The sequence below is a fragment of the Medicago sativa genome, chromosome 8 (assembly GCF_051527215.1).
Source record: "Medicago sativa cultivar Bolivia chromosome 8, Bolivia_mono, whole genome shotgun sequence".
Classification (NCBI taxonomy): domain Eukaryota; kingdom Viridiplantae; phylum Streptophyta; class Magnoliopsida; order Fabales; family Fabaceae; genus Medicago; species Medicago sativa.
The window spans coordinates 87,460,864-87,480,788 of NC_140756.1; the positions used below are offsets into that span (position 1 = coordinate 87,460,864).

Genomic DNA, 19,925 nt, shown 5'->3' on the forward strand with positions numbered 1-19,925 from the left:
TTTTAAACGGTATATGTACCACATGTGAGTGGCTGTAATATTATTATTTAACACTAGCGAAAAGACGGGCACATTGCGCTAACGTTTGAAAATTATGAACAATATTTTTTTTATAAAATTTTGATTTTGATTAAACCTAAAAATATAAATGTTTGTTCCTTTCAAGTTATAACAGACCAAATTAATTATGATTATCTATTTCAATGACACCAACAATATAACAAAAACAATATAATCTAAATTCTTTTTTTTAATGACACCAACAAAAATCTTTATTACAGAAAAAGTTGTTTAAGGGTATAAGTGGGATAATGAAAAAGTAAGTATAAATATAATCATCTAGTTTGTTACACTTTTTAAATGATAAAGGAAAAAAAATATAGACATATATATTTATATCGTGTTTGTTACATTTGTTTTAATATTTAAAGTTATTCTTATCTATTTGTTACATGTGTTATTTGTATTGAAATTGAGGGTATTTTGGAAAGAAAAATCCAACCCAAAAGTGCTGAAAGGGGTAGTTTTCTTTATATATAGTATAGATAAATAAAAATTATAATAGTATCTCTTAAAATTTGGTTTGATCAAGCTATATTTAGAGCCCGTTTGTTATAAATTTTTTAAGAAAAAAAATGATTTTTTTAAGGAAAAAAATGATTTTTTTTTAAAGAAAATAATCACTTTTAAAAATATTGCATCCGTTTGTTACGATTTTTAATAAAAAAAAACAGAATCTAAAAACAACTTCAAATGAGCAATTTCTCAAAAAATAATTTTTTTTAGAGGAGAGAGAGAGAGAGAAATATGGATTAAAAGATTGAACTAATTTTCTAACAAAAAAAATCGCTTTTATATGGCTGTATCCAAACAAACTAAATTATTTAAAAAAAAAGATTTTTTAGTATGATAAATAAACGCAAAACAAATTCTGATTTTTTTTATAAAATCTCTAAATTATTTTATGGCAAAATCCCTTTTATTTTAATCCGTAACAAACATACCTTTAATGTAAATTTTTAACCAATTATCTTTAATTAAAGAAACTCGTTACCAATTTCTTAACCGTGATATATATAAATAAAGAATGACTTTAGCAACAATGTTTTTTGATTGGTTAAAATTAGATTAAATTACATTTCTTTAAGTTATTTTGGTTACACATAAGTACTTTAAATTTTTTGAGGTTTGTAACATATTAGTCCTTTAAATTATTTTGGTCACACATAAATACTTTAAGTTTCTAAACGCTTTTGATTTAGCAATTCTGTTAACCAAACATTATAAAAACGATGATGTGACAGACGTTATAACGTGTCCCTAATTGAGATCTTACTTTTTTGAGGAGGTTCAGAATATTATGATGCATGTTTTGGGATAGTAATTTCGAGGAAATTGATGATATATGCAGAAAGAGGAATGTGGAATTAAGGTCAATGATGGTAATTTCCAGGAAATTATGCAAAATTCTATCTAATTTGTGAAAGACTGGACCTGGTACTTGTACTGCACAGTGTTTATTTTTGGGGATCACGTAACGTATCTATCTTTGGATTCTAACCACATCATTGATTTGATTTCAAGTCAAATGTGGAATAATCTTCATGTAATAATAATTGTATAATATTCATATTCATATTCATATTCGGTGGCCATCCCTATTTCACCGTGACTGCCAAGTAACCAATTCGCTTCACTTTAATTTGGTGCTTTCATAAACTCTCACTGATTTATCAATTTTAATTTTTGAACTTCCTTTTACATATCACAAGTTTAATTTACTGAAATTATTTCCTTAAAGTTTAATTTAATTATAAGTAACATAGTTTTATTATTTTTAAAGCAATGAATTAGTTTTGAACTAATATAAATTTTTTTAATTATTTTTAATAAAATTAGGATAAGTTATTGTGTGTGTGTGTATAAAATAATAATAATTATAATAATATTTAGGCAAATAATTATAAAAAAAATTATAATAATTATAAAAAAAATAATTATAATAATATTAATAAGGACTGATTTTTTAGGCAAATAATAATATGGACTTGTTTAGATGCAGTTTTAGTGATTTTACGAGTTTTTTTTAATCACTGGTAATAAGCCAACTTAAACTTGAGAGCACATGCCTATAATCAGTTTTTTCAAATTAAATTCTGTTTTGTCTTTTGCAAATTATTTTTTTAAAAAGAATGGTCTACCTTGACTGTGACAGTGATCTATGACTAATCCAAGATAACATAATTGAAAAAAGGTTAACTTTATTTATTAAATTCAAACACATAAACCAAATATTTTGGTTCAGACAGCTAAAAGTAAACAAATAATTAGGACTAGAATAAAATTCAACTTGCGGGCCAAGCAAATATGCATACGTAGTTTCCAATTTCTCTACTAACTATATAAGATAGTAAGAACAAGACATGTCACATAAGTTGGCAACCATTTTCTAACTAACAATTGTTTTTATTTCTTCATTCATTCATTCATTACTAAATTTGCTTGCTACGGCTAGTTCTCAAAAATTACTTCAGCTTTTGGTTCTAAAAGGTTGATTACTATCTCTTCACTAACTCAATGCACACACAACAAACTAGGAATAAGAAAATATTGTCCATTTAATTTTCATGACTTGAACCGGTTTCGAATGCTTTTTCTGCAGTTTTTCACAATTTAGAGTCATTGGTCTAAGGGTTTGTAAGCAAAGCAAGTCTTCTTCTAGAGAAATGGATGAAGATGTTGCAAGTATTGAGCCAGTAGTAGATTCTGGCAGCAAACAGGATTCAGAAAAGAAAAAGGTTAAAGATGAGACCACCAATACAGTACCATTATACAAGCTTTTCTCATTTGCTGATCCTTTGGATCATTTATTGATGTTTGTTGGGACTGTTGGTGCTATTGGGAATGGAATCTCCATGCCCTTGATGACTTTAATATTTGGAAATATGATCAATGCATTTGGTGGATCATCAAACACAAAAGAAGTTGTAGATGAAGTTTCCAAGGTAATCCAATCATCATCCCACCTCACTAATCCCTTTTATCATGAGCCTTTTTGTCAGAGCCTATGAAAATAAATTATTTCCTTAAGCTGTTTTTATCTTATTTCCATAAGCTCTAATGATAGGTTATGAAAACAACTTATAGCTTATATGAATATAATTTAACTTCATTTTTTGTCACAGAAATGTTTTATACATAAGCACTTATAGTATATGATAAGTGCATGTGTTATAAACACTTAATTAATCTGTTTATATAAATAGTGCCTAATCCATGTTATATGTTAGTAGAATTGGTGAAGCTTGTTGGTAAATATACCCTTCATGGAATAACATGAATATTGGTTTGAACTTGAAGTGTACATTTTTAAAATCAAAATTGTTAGACTTAATAACAACTTGTTGTGTTCAGGTGTCCTTGAAATTCGTATACTTGGCCGCGGGTACTTTCTCTGCGTCTCTTTTGCGTAAGTACATTAGTTCATCTATTAGTTCTTACAGTCTAATGTATTAGTTTGGTTCATTACGGTCTAAAAGAAGCCATTTTTGATATGTATCAGAGTTGACTTGCTGGATGATTACTGGTGAGAGACAGGCTGCAAGAATCAGAAGCTTATACCTCCAAACTATTTTGAGGCAAGATGTGAGTTTCTTTGATAAGGAAACTAATACTGGAGAAGTTGTTGGAAGAATGTCTGGTGATACTGTTCTTATTCAAGATGCCATGGGTGAGAAGGTATTAATGAACCACCATAAAAGTCATAAATCATCATCATCATTTTGTTTTCCTATGAGTACCCAAAAAAAAGAATTTAGCGAAAATCTTGTTTTTGTTATAAAGGATTTTATATTGGACATCTGGAGCGTGACCCTAGTGGCCTGATAGTGGATGGTTCAACGGTCACGCTCATCACTTTTGGTGCATGGGTAATATGGTGGGCGGTCTGGGTCGATAGACTCGAATCCAATATTAGGTTTTCTTTTATTGAGACTAATTCATCATTACAAATCCGGCTTGTAAAATGTAGGATGACCTGAATCAGTGATTAGGTTTTATACATTTTCATATCATACCTCATCCAATGGTGGAAATCCTAAAATCTATTTTTTCCCCTTTTGATTTCAGGTGGGACAGTTTATACAGTTAATGGCTACTTTCTTTGGAGGTTTTGTGATAGCATTCATCAAGGGATGGCTTTTAACTGTTGTCATGATGTCTTGTATTCCACTTCTTGTCTTGTCGGGTGCAATGATGAGTATGGTTATTTCAAAAGCATCATCCAGTGGACAAGCAGCTTATTCTAAAGCAGCAACTGTTGTAGAACAGACAATAGGCTCTATTAGAACTGTATGCAAACTTCCAGAAAGAACTCCTTTTTCTTTTTCTTTTTTTTATTGCAGATTTTTAGATGACTTCTATTTTCCTGATGCAGGTTGCGTCGTTCACCGGAGAGAAACAGGCCATAGCTAAATATGATCAGTCCTTAATTGATGCTTATAAAACTGTAGTAAAAGAGGCACTAGCTTCTGGTTTAGGGTTTGGTTCACTCTACTTTGTTGTTATTGCTAGTTATGCTTTGGCGGTATGGTTTGGTGGAAAAATGGTAATAGAGAAAGGATATACAGGAGGGGAAGTTGTGACTATAATTTTTGCTGTATTGACTGGCTCCATGTAAGTTTTTTGTTCTTTTTCTTCACTCGAGCTTATAATTTCTAAATTTACATTCTTCATCTATCCGAGAATTTACAATTTGGCCCAAATACATGCACTTTTTTCCTTATATTTTGTTACAGACAGAGAACATGTTTTACGTTCCTAAGTATATTTCTATTTCCAATTACAGGTCTCTAGGACAGGCATCTCCAAGCTTGAGTGCTTTTGCTGCAGGACAAGCTGCGGCATTTAAAATGTTTGAAACGATTAAAAGGAGGCCCGAAATTGATGCTTACGACACAACCGGGCGAAAGCTTGATGACATTCGTGGAGACATAGAGCTTAGGGAGGTTTGCTTTAGTTATCCTACAAGACCAGATGAACTGATATTCAATGGATTTTCTCTAACAATACCAAGTGGGACTACTGTAGCTTTGGTAGGGCAAAGTGGGAGTGGAAAATCCACAGTTGTCAGTTTGATAGAGAGATTTTATGATCCACAGGCTGGTGAAGTTCTCATTGATGGTGTCAACCTCAAAGAATTTCAACTAAAATGGATCAGACAGAAAATAGGCCTAGTCAGCCAGGAACCTGTTCTCTTTACTTGCAGCATTAAAGCGAACATTGCATATGGCAAGGATAGTGCTACTGATGAAGAAATCAGAGCTGCAGCCGAGCTCGCTAATGCTGCCAAATTTATAGATAAACTTCCTCAGGTGAACTCTTAAATCTATTTAAATGTATGAACTGCACAATAAATTCTTGTTTAGCAGCTTGAAATATTATGTTCCTTCGTATCGAACACGGACTTTTTTGACTTAATTTACGTAAAATTATGGATAATGATCTTAGGGACTAGACACAATGGTTGGTGAGCATGGAACTCAGCTCTCTGGGGGACAAAAGCAGAGAGTAGCAATAGCAAGAGCGATTCTGAAAGATCCAAGAATATTACTTCTCGATGAAGCTACAAGTGCGCTTGATGCTGAATCTGAGAGAATTGTACAAGAGGCATTGGATAGAATAATGGTAAACCGAACAACTGTGATTGTAGCTCACCGTTTAAGTACCATAAAGAATGCTGATACCATTGCCGTTATTCATCAAGGAAAAATAATTGAAAGAGGTATACACATATTATGATCTACTAGAAATCAAACTGAATGTTTATTATATATTTTATTGCATTCTTATATTTTCAATTGATCAGGTTCACATGCTCAGCTCACAAGAGATCCTGATGGAGCCTATAGCCAACTTATTAGGCTGCAAGAAATGAAGGGGTCAGAACAGAATGTTACCAATGACAAAAACAAGTCAAACAGTATAGTGCTATCTGAAAGACGATCGAGTCAAAGATCTCTCTCCTCAAGGTCTTTAAGCCAAGTGTCATCTGTAGGTGGGAACAGCGGTCGTCACTCATTCTCAGCATCACATGTTGTGCCAACTGTACCAGTTGGCTTCTCAGAAATTGCGGATGGTGGACCACAAGTTCCTCCTTCAACGATTTCTTCACCACCAGAAGTTCCACTTTATCGCCTGGCCTATTTAAACAAGCCCGAGATTCCTGTCTTACTTATAGGAACTATAGCTGCAGTGTTGCATGGTGTAATATTACCAATTTTTGGCCTCTTGCTTTCGAAAATGATTAGTATTTTCTACGAGCCAGCTGACGAACTTCGTCACGATTCAAAAGTTTGGGCGCTAGTATTTGTTGGGCTTGCTGTGGCATCGTTATTCATTTTTCCATGTAGATTCTACTTTTTTGGCATTGCTGGAGGTAAGTTGATCAAAAGGATCCGGAAAATGTGTTTTGAGAAGGTAGTTCATATGGAAGTGAGCTGGTTTGATGAAGCTGAGCATTCAAGTGGCGCAATTGGAGCAAGGCTCTCTACTGATGCAGCTTCAGTTCGAGCTTTGGTTGGTGATGCACTCGGTTTACTGGTTGAAAATATTGCAACAGCTATAGCTGGCTTGGTAATTGCTTTTACAGCTAGCTGGCAGCTTGCTCTTATAATCCTTGCTTTGGTGCCTTTACTAGGACTTAATGGATTTTTGCAAGTGAAGTTCTTGAAAGGGTTCAGCAATGATTCAAAGGTTTCTTCTTGATCTTGACTTCCATTAACCAATTAATATTGTAAATGAATCTGAAAATATGTTTTCAAATTAATCAATAGTAATCAGATAAATATTTTTGTACAATTTTTGGCATCATACTAAGAAGATGTAAGAAAATTACTTCATGATCATGACTCAATTACAATACAATCATGATCTCTTGATGCATTTTTGACTTAGCTTTATCTATGTTCTACATACTTACTGATATTCTTTTCAATGAACAGAAGTTGTATGAGGAAGCAAGTCAAGTGGCGAATGATGCAGTAGGGAGTATAAGAACAGTTGCTTCTTTCTGTTCTGAAGAGAAGGTGATGGAATTATATAAGCAAAAATGTGAGGGACCAATTAAGACAGGCATAAGGAGAGGGATAATAAGTGGATTTGGTTTCGGGATATCATTCTTCGTGTTGTATGGAGTTTATGCATTAAGTTTTTATGCTGGAGCGCGTCTCGTTGAGGATGGAAAATCTTCATTCTCAGATGTTTTCCGTGTAAGTTACTCTCCATAATAATATACTTATCAGACATATTGAGCTAACATATTATTTGACAAGTGGTACATTATTTGAGCTAATTTTTCTAGCATTGAGCTTTTTGCTTCCTAATGTGCAGGTCTTTTTCGCTCTAAGCATGGCAGCTATAGGACTATCTCAATCCGGGTCATTGTTACCTGATTCAACTAAGGCGAAAAGTGCAGCTGCTTCCATATTTGCTATTCTTGATAGGAAATCACTCATAGATCCAACTGATGAATCAGGAATTACATTGGAAGAAGTCAAGGGAGAAATTGAGTTTAAGCATGTCAGTTTCAAGTATCCTACTAGACCTAATATTCAAATATTCAGAGATCTTTGCTTGAACATTCAAAGTGGCAAGGTAATTTTCTAATGACTACTCCAAACTGTTCTATGTAAAGAAGGAACAAAACAACTAACATATTGATTATATTGTTGATAATAACATCAGACAGTTGCACTTGTTGGAGAAAGTGGAAGTGGAAAATCAACAGTGATCTCATTGATACAAAGATTTTATGATCCAGATTCAGGCCACATTACACTTGATGGAAAAGAAATCCAAAGTCTTCAAGTGAAATGGCTAAGACAACAAATGGGACTGGTAAGCCAAGAGCCTGTGCTGTTTAATGACACAATCCGAGCAAATATTGCATATGGTAAAGGAGGAGATGCATCAGAGGCAGAGATTATAGCTGCGGCAGAATTAGCAAATGCTCACAAGTTTATTAGTAGTTTGCAAAAGGTAATTTATATAATCATATTGAAACGTCACTAAATATTATCGCAATATCAATTAATATCTCATGCTCTTATATTTAAATTATACGTCATGTATGAACCTTAATTAAATGTAATTGACTCATGCATGCGTCACACGAGTACATGATCTAGTACTTAGTAAAAACATGTTATGTGTGCAGGGTTATGATACAATAGTAGGTGAGAGAGGAGTTCAATTATCTGGCGGACAGAAGCAGCGTGTGGCGATTGCAAGAGCTATAGTGAAGAATCCGAAAATACTATTACTAGATGAAGCAACTAGTGCACTTGATGCTGAGTCTGAGAAGGTGGTACAAGATGCACTTGACCGTGTAATGGTGGAGCGTACGACAATAATAGTGGCACATAGGTTATCGACTATTAAAGGTGCAGATTTAATAGCAGTAGTTAAGAATGGTGTGATAGCAGAGAAAGGAAAACATGAAGCATTGCTCCATAAGGGTGGTGACTATGCTTCTTTAGTAGCATTACATACAAGTGCTTCTACATCTTAGCTAGACCACCCACTTTTTACATGCTTTTATCTTATATACATAGATGTTTGTGATGTTGTCCTCCATGATTAGTTAAGTATAAATGCCAAGCTATCTGGTGGCTCTCTTTATATGTAATACAGTAATAGTAATAATTTTTCTTATTCTTGAAATTGAATTAGTGATAAAGGTTTCTATTGTTTATTGACTATCTTCTGGTTTTAACTCAGAAAATGTTTCATGCTCATATGATTCTCATTTACATAATTTATTTATGTCAAAATCTTTGTACAAGGCTTGGTCACTACTTTAGCTAGCTAGGCTAAATAAGTGCCGTTGAAAAGAATATTATGTACAAGCAAGTATCAAACTCTAAACAAGTGAGAATAAATTAGTATCAAACTCTCAACATTTTCAGGATCTATCACTTTGTACAAATACTTGTTACAAAGTACAGTTTTACATAGCAAAATAATTATCATCAAAACAATTTCAAATAGATAACAAAATAGATTATAAAATATAGGGTCTTGTTATCTTGTGCCCTAAGGGCACAAGTTAAAGAACTCAAAATTAGAAACTTTCCATAGAAAACAACACAATTTTGACTTTTAAAAGTTGAATAAAGTTGAATGCACAACTCAATTATTTCTATTTTAAATTTCTTAGCATGTGTCCCAAGGGCACATGTTAGCATTTTCCTAAAATATATATATTTTTTGGCCTAAATCTCTTGAACATTTGGTTTTTGCATACGAATATCTCTTTTTTTATTAAGTTTATATATTTAAATATATTTTAATTAATATTTTTTAAATTCATTATTAATAAAAAAATTAAAAAAACATGAAAATGCTAAAAGTGGACCGATCTGAAGCATATGGTTGGCCGGAGATGATGGGAGCTAAAACATTTTGTCACAATCATGTAAATTATGTTATTAAAATTTATTTCATAACTATAATTTCGTGATTAGTAATAGTAAATATGTTTGTTTTAGTCGCTAGGTTACTCGATAAAAAAATGTCCTCGTAAGCTCAACACAGTTGATAGGGACATTACATTATGTATGAATGAGTTGATATTCAAACTCGGGACGCTTCACTTATTCATCTTAAGAAGTGAAATTTTAGTCGTTAGGTTACTCGAAAAAAAATGTTTGTTTTAGTAAAAAATATATCTTTTTTAAGTAATAAAAGAGCTTGAGTAGATTGAGGCATTAATAATATTAGTTGTTCAAAAAGATATCTATAAATTAGAAGATTCTTAATGAATATCTTTAGAACATTGATTAAAGTATTAAAAGAAGTAAATTTGAATAATTTTTTTTTACAACTTTTAAAAAATATTAGACCCAAAAGTAATTGTATATGACAAATGATCTCTTACCAAAAAAATAATATGACAAATGATCTTTTTCAATTTAACCGGGGGTCTTATGTTTGAATTCAACTATAAGAATGCAACAATGTTAAAAGGAGTTTTGTTATCCATTGTAGTACTACCCAACTCAAGAGATTAACCTTTACAATTGTTTCGCAAATACCCAATCGATTAAAAACGGAAAATTCTATGGTGACATCATAAGAATGACTTTTCTGGCGAAGTTAACCCTATGACCAATCATTGAGCTTTTGTGTATTTAATCCATGCCACGTCAGATTACATGGTGTATTGCACATTTGCTCATAAGGTGTGTCATTATATCTTTCATCTTATTTTCCATATCGATTTTGATCATCCCTTTCTCTCCGAAAGTCATCTGCTCCAACACCAACCATACTGTCTTGCTTAATCAAAATTCATCTTCTCCAAAATTCACATTCTCGAACTCTAAAACGTTTCTCTCCAAAATATGTATTAGTAATATGTTTAATGTTTTTCGTCGTGATATCTCTTGTTTTATTTAATGATTTTTCATTTTTTTTATAGATATCTACAAATTAACTGGTTTTTTTTATAGTAATATGTTTAAAAAAACACATCATCATTTTTTTGTGTGGAAGCTTGAAAAGTCTTTTAATGTTTTTATTGTAATATCTGTTATTTTAATGAATTTTATTTTCTTTTGTAGATATTTATAAATTAATGTTTTCTTTTTTCAAGTTCTGAACGATGTCACACATCATTAGTTTTATAAATTTGATGGACTCTAATACCATCTTGAACATATTCGAGAGGAACATTTTAGATACTCTAGTGCACACAAAGGTATCCATATGATTTGATAGAATATATACTCCTCATCGAATAAACTAATGTCATATCATATTTTTATATAAATTTATTTTAAAATAAATTCAAATATTAAACAAGTTTTATTTGAATATATCGGTATTCAACCGAACCACAATGTGATTTTTTTTTTGTCTGCCCTATAATGAAAAAAAAACTCTAAATCTGCCCTACATGAAAAAGAAAGTCCAAAACTACCCTACTTTTTCACTTTCTCTTTATTCCCCGCAAAACAGGTTTGGGGGGTGTCCTTCCCACATAATAAGACAAAAAAACAGGGCCTTCCCCCCAAAATGAAATTGCTGGGAAGGACACCCCCCAAACCTGTTTTGCAGGGAATAAAGAGAAAGAGAAAAAGTAGAGCAGTTTTGGACTTTCTTTTTCATGTAGGGCAGATTTAGAATTTTTTTTTCATTATAGGGCAGACAAAAAAAAAATTCCCCACAATGTATCTAAGAATTTACCTACTCAAATGTCATTTCAAATGTATAAATTTAAAATATATATATATATATATATAATTATATACATACATTTTTTACCGTCCCGAAGAAAATATGGATCTGAAGTACAGTTCCAAAAATACATGTGGGATGAGGGAAGTTGGTTCCTAATAATGAGTGTGAATTGACTGGTCACAAGTTTGGGAGCAACAATTTTGTCCCACAAAGCATAAACTTATTGGACTCATTCACTCAAGCATAAACTTTTTGTATTCAATCAACCTATAATTTCATATTCTCCAACAGGGTTGACTCTTATAAAACTCTTAGGCTCAGCTGTCCTACTCTATATTTTTATCCTAGGGCTCTACCATTTTTCTTTTGTTAGCTTCCTCTTTTAAATATGCTGCACATAGCTATCGTACCATATCAAATAATACTATATGAATCAACCAAATGTTATATCAATTTAGAACAAAGATTGTACGTTGTATAACTATATTTATATGATAAGATCAGGAAAATTTGTTGTCTTATATTAAGATAATGTTATTTGGAAAAGAATCGTAACATAATTGTATTTAGCAAACATCATGCGGTCCCCATGTTTCTCGAGTCAAATCAGTAACATAATGATAATGATATAGAAATAAAAACAAAATGAGAGGATGCAATCTAAAGATTAATTTTTTGAGTTGTGTAATGTAACCAATGATGCATTTGTCTATTCAATGCAATGTTATTTAATTATTAACCTTAGAATAAACAAATGGTTGTAACATTAACCGCAGTTGTCTTAGAGATTCTGCTCAAACTTAATGTAGGTTTCCTAGCTAGTAACATTAAAGTGCCAGATAACCGGAAAAAAAGTCTAGAATTATACTAATGTTTGAATTTGATATCAATTTTGTTATGTAATAATAGTTCAGACTTAATTCAAGGATCTATGATTATAACTTTCAAGTATTTAATGAACTCCGGTTAAAGATGAATTGTTTGGAAAACCAGGTTCGAGTCCTGACTAAAATAATCCTTGACCCAACTTTATTAGCTTTTCGGGCGAACTTTGGATTACCAGAACCTCTTCCGTGGAAACCGGAGGATTTAGACACACAAAAAACCCTCCAACTGTTATTATTTTAGTGGATGGTGTGTAGTACTTTAAATATATAAATATATATTCCTTATAACATCAAATAGGTAATGTTGTTCCATGGTGCATTTAAACCATACATGATTTGATAGCTTTGGCAATGAGCATCTAATTCTGTATTATTCTTTTGCTTTATCTCATGATTTAAAGATAGTGAAGTTAGCTTGCAATGCTAGGCTACTGCCAAGTGTTCCATCAACCTTCATTCTTATAGTTGCCTTCATTCTTCTGTTGCTTTGTAGACAAGAAGCATATCTACCTCAAGTTTGCATAAAGGTTTGATTCTGGTTTTTCTACTTAACCTGCTAACTATTTTTACCTATCACTCTTTAATTCTCATTCATCTCTATTGTTGAATTTGCTTAAGTCAACTAGTTTCCAATTTAAGTAGCCTTTGTATTTTTAACATCTAAAAAATCAAAGCTCATTTCATTTGTAATTCTAGGGCCAGTTTGAATTGACTTATTTGAGTTTCTCTATTGGCATACACGTATGGAAACAACTTACTACATGGCATAAACTATTTTTCAGCCTATTTTCATAAACTCTCCAAGATAGCTGATAAAAACATATTATAGCTTTTATGAAAACAGTTCATACATAAGCATATATATGATAAACCCTTATGTTATAAGTACTTTATTAAGGTATTTATCCAAACGAAGCTTAATGGAATAGCTGAATGAGAGTTGCTAACTCAGACTAGTGAATTTTCTTCAGCAGCTGTTTCATTGTTGTTTTTCTTGGAGAAAATGTTGGCCAAGGCTAGCTTGGATGGGGATATTGCTTCAACTGAGATGACAGGGTCAACAAGTCATCATCCACCAGTTCCTGCAGGTGCTGAAGATGTTCAAGAAATGGCTGACATGCACCTGGATTCCAAGAATAACAAGGTGAAGGATCAAAGCAATAAGACAGTACCCTTTTACAAGCTTTTCACATTTGCAGACTCATGGGATTATTTCTTGATGTTTGTTGGGACTATAAGTGGTGTTGGAAATGGAATCTCTATGCCTTTAATGACTATAATTATTGGAGATGCTATTAATGCTTTTGGAGGAAATGTTAGCACTAAACAAGTAGTTCATCAAGTTTCCAAGGTAACAACTATTCATTAAGAATCCATTGGTGAAATATTCTATAGGGAAGATGTGAAAGTAGTGTCATTTGGAATGGTTTCTTTTTGTTGAAGCATACATGTATAAAGTAATTTTTATTATAAATTTATGTCATATCACATTCCAACTGTCTATGTTCTGTTCAATCAGTGTCATTGATTCATCTGTGCAATAAGTATGTGCTTTGTTGGTATCTAATTCAACAAGAATCAACTTTAGTTTTGATGAGAACGATTTGGATTTCAAATTTTCCTATTTTCATTTCATAATTTAACATGGTTCATTTCATGCTCCCAGGTGTCTGTCAAGTTTGCAATCATGGGTGCATGTGCCTTTTTTGCAGCATTTCTACGTAAGCATGCCGAACTTTCTAGATTAGTATAATTCAACTTAATATAACCATAAAGTTTTAAATATAATTTTGATTAATATTAAAATAGCAAAGGTTTGTTATACATGAAATCTTGCAGAGGTGTCTTGTTGGATGATCACAGGGGAGAGACAAGCTGCAAGAATAAGGACATTATACCTCAAAGCGATTTTAAGGCAAGATATCAGTTTCTTTGACAAGGAAACAAACAGTGGTGAGGTTGTTGGAAGAATGTCAGGTGATACAGTTCTTATTCAAGAGGCCATGGGAGACAAGGTATGAATGCAGCATCATTTGATCTAACCATGATAACAAAATTCAAAGATAATAATAACTCATTCATCCTTTTTTGGTGGATATGTTTTGCAGGTAGGAAAATTCATACAATACGTGTCATGTTTTTTAGGAGGTTTAGTTGTGGCATTCATCTTGGGTTGGCTTCTAACCCTTGTCCTTCTATCGTCTATTCCTCTTCTTGTCCTTTCTGGTTCCATAATGAGCTTTGCTTTCGCAATGATGGCATCCCGTGGACAAACGGCATATTCTGAAGCAGCAACTATAGTAGAGCAGATAATCGGGTCAATTCGAACAGTATGTGTGCCAACTCCCTCCATAAAGAATATTTCCTTTCCTTTTTCATGTTTCTAACTAAGGATACACGACGCAACTGCTCCTCCGATGCGTGCAGGTTGCATCATTTACCGGCGAGAAACAAGCTATATCTCAATACAATCAATCCTTAACTAAAGCTTACAAAGTTGGAGTACAAGAGGGATTGGCTATTGGTTTAGGCCTCGGTTCAGTTCGTTTATTTGTTTACTGCAGTTATGCTTTGGCCGTATGGTTTGGAGGGAAGATGGTACTTGAGAAAGGTTATACAGGAGGTGAAGTCATAAGTGTATTTTTTGCAGTACTAACTGGTTCCTTGTAAGTCAAGTTAAGTTTTTTTTTTTTCAAGATTAGACTCTCATACATAAATCACTTTTTATGAGCTAATTTTATTTTCTAGGTCTCTAGGACAAGCAACTTCGAGCTTAACAGCATTTGCTGCTGGACAAGCTGCAGCTTTTAAGATGTTTGAAACAATCAAAAGGAAGCCGGAAATTGATGCTTATGACACAACCCGGCGAAAGCTTGATGACATTCTCGGAGACATAGAGCTTAGGGAGGTTTGCTTTAGCTATCCTACAAGACCAAATGAACTGATATTCAATGCATTTTCTCTTTCAATATCAAGTGGTACTACCGTGGCTTTGGTCGGGCAAAGTGGGAGTGGGAAATCAACAGTGATAAATTTGATAGAGAGATTTTATGATCCACAGGATGGTCAAATTCTCATTGACGGTATTGACCTCAGAGAATTTCAATTGAAATGGATCAGACAGAAAATAGGCTTAGTGAGTCAGGAACCGGTTCTCTTTACTTGTAGCATTAAAGAGAACATTGCCTATGGTAAGGATGCGGCAACCGATGAAGAAATCCGAGCTGCAGCAGAACTTGCTAATGCTGCTAACTTCATCGATAAATTTCCTCTTGTAAGATCTCACTTCTTGATTTATCCATCTTGTGAAAATTTCTACACTGTTATGCTTTTTCACAATACTGGAGACTATTTTATAGTATATATTTTTTCATTAAATTTATGTCCTTTTTACCTTACTAGTACTGGAAAATTATTGATTTAGGCACTTGAAACGATGGTCGGCGAGCATGGAGCACAACTCTCTGGAGGCCAAAAGCAAAGAATTGCTATAGCAAGAGCAATTCTGAAAGATCCAAGAATTCTACTCCTCGATGAAGCAACAAGTGCCCTTGACGCAGAATCTGAAAGAGTAGTACAAGAGACGCTGGACAGAATTATGATAAACCGAACAACCATCATCGTAGCTCACCGCCTAAGCACAATAAGGAACGCTGATATCATTGCTGTTATTCACGAAGGAAAAGTAGTAGAAAAAGGTACACATACATACATACATACATACATACATACATACATACATACATACATACATACATACATACATACATACATACATACATACATACATACATACATACATACATACATACGAAGTACGTCGCAATGCAGCATTCTTATATCTTCTACTAACTGATTATTAGGTACACATGCTGAGCTCACTAAAAATCCTGATGGAGCTTATAGTCAACTCATTAGATTGCAAGAAATTAAAAAGGATTCATCAGAACAGTTTGGTGCTAATGACTCAGATAAGCTAGAAAACTTTGTAGACTCTGGAAGAGAGTCAAGCCAAAGGTCTTTAAGCCGCGGATCATCAGGGATTGGAAACAGTAGTCGCAACTCATTCATAGCATCAAATTCTATGCCAGCCACACTAGTAGGAGGGTCTGAAGTTGTTCCTTCAGAAAAAGCATCATCAACTAAAACTCGAGATGTCCCATTTCTTCTCGTTGTTCGTCTTAACAAGCCTGAAATCCCAGTGTTACTCATGGGGGCTCTGGCAGCAACAGTAAATGGTGCAATGTTACCTATTCTGGGCCTTCTAATCTCCAAAATGATAAATACATTTTTTGAGCCTGCAGATGAACTTCGTAAAGACTCAAAATTTTGGGCATTAATATTTGTTTCCCTTAGTGTGGCATCCTTTATTTTTCATCCGTTACGGTCATACTTTTTTGCTGTAGCTGGTTCTAATTTGATAAAAAGAATCCGGTTAATGTGCTTCGAGAAAATAATTCACATGGAAGTAGGATGGTTTGATAAAGCTGATAATTCAAGTGGTGCACTTGGTGCAAGGCTGTCAACTGATGCTGCTTCAATTCGAACTTTGGTTGGTGACGCACTCGGTTTGCTTGTTCAAGATATCTCTACAGTTATTACAGCCTTGGTAATTTCCTTTCAGGCAAATTGGCAGCTTTCTCTCATCATTCTTGTTTTGTTGCCTCTACTATTAGTAAATGGATATTTTCAAATCAAGGCCATGCAAGGATTCAGCACAGACGCAAAGGTTTGTGCCTTACACAATGTGCTTCAATTGCGTCACAGTGCATTTTTGTCTCTAAATTTATTTAGTACTAATCTTCATCTGACATGATGTTCCTATGCTCTAAATATGTTTCACAGAAACTATACGAGGAAGCAAGTCAAGTAGCGAACGACGCAGTAGGGAATATCAGAACAGTTTCTGCTTTCTGCGCCGAAGAGAAGGTGATGGAATTATACCAGAAGAAATGTGTAGTACCATTCCAGACAGGAAAAAGGCAAGGTTTAGTCAGTGGAACTGGTTTTGGATTAGCAACCTTCTTTCTGTTTTGTGTCTATGCAATCAGTTTTTATGCCGGAGCCCAACTTATTGAGAATGGCAAAACTTCGATGTCAGGAGTTTTTCAAGTAAGTTACAGTCCCAACTCGGAGGCCATTTCAGATATAGCGCTCTTTGGTTGAATTCTGAGCTCATCACATTGTTTTAGCATTAAACATTTAATTTCTTTTCAGGTATTTTTCTCTCTCACAACGGCGGCTGTCGCATTATCTCAATCCGGCTTCATGGCTCCAGGAGCTAGTAAAGCCAAAAGTTCAGCTGCTTCAATATTTGCTATTCTTGATCAGAAATCAAAAATAGATACCAGTGATGAATCAGGAATGATACTGGAAGATGTGAAGGGAGAGATTGAGTTCCATCATGTCACTTTCAAGTATCCAACTAGACCTGATGTTCATATATTAAAAAAACTTTCCTTGACTATTCATTCAGGACAGGTAACTTAAAAAATTATATATTGGTTTAGTGCATGATTCTCACAAGAATTCACTATCACAAAATCCATGTAGGTTTTTCTTAGAGAGAAGCTTAACGTTTGGTTGTTTCATTCAGACAGTTGCTCTAGTAGGTGAAAGTGGAAGTGGAAAATCAACAGTGATCTCATTGTTGCAAAGATTTTATGATCCAGATTCAGGTCAGATTAAGCTGGATGGAACAGAAATCCAAAAGCTACAGCTTAAATGGTTTAGGCAGCAAATGGGACTGGTAAGCCAAGAGCCTGTGCTGTTTAATGACACCATCAGAGCTAACATTGCCTATGGAAAAGGTGGTAATGCAACTGAGGCTGAAGTTATAGCTGCAGCAGAACTAGCAAATGCTCATAACTTCATTAGTAGTTTGCAGCAGGTAAACTACAGAAATTTATGAAGCATTGACACGTACACAAACTCTAAAACTGTTTATGGTTCGGTTAAGAAAGGAAAACGAACTGAACTTTTACTACTTCGGTAAAAATGAACCGACCAAAACAAACTAGTATAAAGGTTCGGTGCACAGATTCTGTGGTTTCAAACCGAACGGAAAATATCGTTACAAAAAAACGAACTGTACTTTTTTCAAACCGAACTAGTTCTTTGTGAATTTAATTGTACCAAATTGCTATTATTAATTGATAATTAGGGCTGTTGAAAAAACCAAAAACGAAACCAAATTGAATTTTATGACTATTTAAAAAACCAAAAATTGAATCACTCATAAAAGAACCAAACTATGATAGATAGTTCACGAACTGAGCCGAACTGAGTTCAGTTCAGTTCGTGAACTGTCAGTCACAATTTGAATTTTTCGGTATGGTGGAGTTCGCTTCGGTTTAACTGTTCGATACGTTCTTTTGTAACAGTCCTAACGGACACGATGTTGACTCTAACACGAAGGCACTTGTAAGAATTTAAGAAAATAAATGTCTAACCACGTGTGCCAGAATCATCGTGTTAGACACTAGACACGTCTTCGATCTAAAGTGTCAATACTACATAGCACACAATACTCAATGATCTGAATCTGTTCTTAAAACTTTTGCTACGAACGTGTGAATTGCAATATTTCAAATAACTAGCTACCTATGCTGCATGCCTTATGAGGTTCTGAATTCTAGAAAAATAACATATGCAGGGGTATGATACAATAGTAGGAGAGCGAGGGATTCAACTTTCTGGAGGACAGAAGCAACGTGTGGCAATTGCAAGAGCCATAGTTAACAGTCCAAGAATATTACTACTAGATGAGGCCACAAGTGCACTTGATGCAGAGTCTGAAAAAGTGGTTCAAGATGCACTTGATAGAGTGAGGGTGGACAGAACCACCATTGTGGTGGCTCATAGATTATCTACAATAAAGGGTGCAAATTCAATTGCAGTTGTTAAAAATGGAGTGATTGAAGAGAAAGGAAAACATGACACATTGATCAACAAGGGTGGCACCTATGCTTCTTTAGTAGCATTGCATACAACTAGCACTGCTTCATCTTAAGACTCTTTCAACCTATTCAATCTATTTTTGCATGGTTTCTTAATCTCTCTTTATATATATGCATGCAGTTTGTTTACATATTCTATAAGATAAAAAAAAAAAAAATTGATTTTCTTTCTCAAGACTCTTTCAACTTGTTCATCTTACATGTTTTTTCTGCAATTTGTAATAAATATTTAGTAAAAATATTAACTAATTCTCCATCATGAAAGATAAACTTGTAAAACAATATATCAATTATCAACAAATTTAATATTACAATCAACTTTCTTAATTCCTTTAGTCAAAGAGATCTTAGAGACAGAGGTAATATATCTTTCTAGAATAAATTATTTTGAAGAAGTTTTTTTATATACACACATTCTGCTTCATCTAATATATAGAAGCATTTATGTAAATGCATATTACCTCTAGTACTATTGACACTATTGTATACATTTTATATTTTTTTTTTTTGTTGGTAAAATGCTTAATTATACATTTAACAATGAATTGTGTCATTTTAACAACAAATTAGAGGGTTAGCACAATTTAAGTAGCACCACTTCATCTTCAGACTCCTTCACATTGTTGTATCTATATATACTGTTACTTTTTATATTCTATAAGAAATCTTGATTTTCTATCAATTAATTTAATAACTGTTTCATATTTTTAGGTAAAAATATAATTTTGCATACAGTACTTTTACTATATCTTTTGTTCTCCTTCTAATTCATTAAATTTGATAATTATTTAGCTTTGTTTATGTACATTTTCTACTCTTTTTTTCCTTCCAAAAGAAG

At 33.3% G+C, this 19,925-nt stretch overlaps 2 protein-coding genes across 5 annotated transcripts; both read left to right on the forward strand.

Annotated features, from left to right (window-relative positions):
- Positions 1-2,432: 2,432 nt before the first annotated feature.
- LOC146902817 (ABC transporter B family member 11-like) lies at positions 2,433-8,721 on the forward strand. The gene is made up of 13 exons (XM_085739470.1): positions 2,433-2,550; positions 2,663-3,005; positions 3,415-3,469; positions 3,563-3,738; positions 4,129-4,350; positions 4,436-4,674; positions 4,847-5,372; positions 5,509-5,782; positions 5,867-6,753; positions 7,002-7,268; positions 7,390-7,653; positions 7,744-8,037; positions 8,216-8,721. Exons 2-13 carry the CDS (start codon positions 2,727-2,729, stop codon positions 8,567-8,569), a joined length of 3,837 nt encoding a protein of 1,278 aa, XP_085595596.1. The 5' UTR covers positions 2,433-2,550; positions 2,663-2,726; the 3' UTR covers positions 8,570-8,721.
- Positions 8,722-12,302: 3,581 nt separating this feature from the next.
- LOC146902818 (ABC transporter B family member 11-like) lies at positions 12,303-19,262 on the forward strand. Of its 4 annotated transcripts, none has more exons than XM_085739472.1 (13): positions 12,303-12,655; positions 13,103-13,479; positions 13,795-13,849; positions 13,968-14,143; positions 14,237-14,458; positions 14,556-14,794; positions 14,877-15,402; positions 15,553-15,826; positions 15,992-16,857; positions 16,974-17,240; positions 17,346-17,609; positions 17,725-18,018; positions 18,784-19,262. In XM_085739472.1, exons 2-13 carry the CDS (start codon positions 13,132-13,134, stop codon positions 19,138-19,140), a joined length of 3,888 nt encoding a protein of 1,295 aa, XP_085595598.1. In that variant the 5' UTR covers positions 12,303-12,655; positions 13,103-13,131; the 3' UTR covers positions 19,141-19,262. The 4 variants fall into 4 exon arrangements, 2 of the variants coding, with proteins under 2 accessions (XP_085595598.1, XP_085595597.1); XM_085739471.1 differs by having other exon boundaries at positions 12,363-12,655; positions 13,100-13,479; XR_015024245.1 differs by having other exon boundaries at positions 12,425-12,655; positions 13,100-13,479; positions 17,729-18,018.
- The last annotated feature ends 663 nt before the right edge of the window (positions 19,263-19,925 follow it).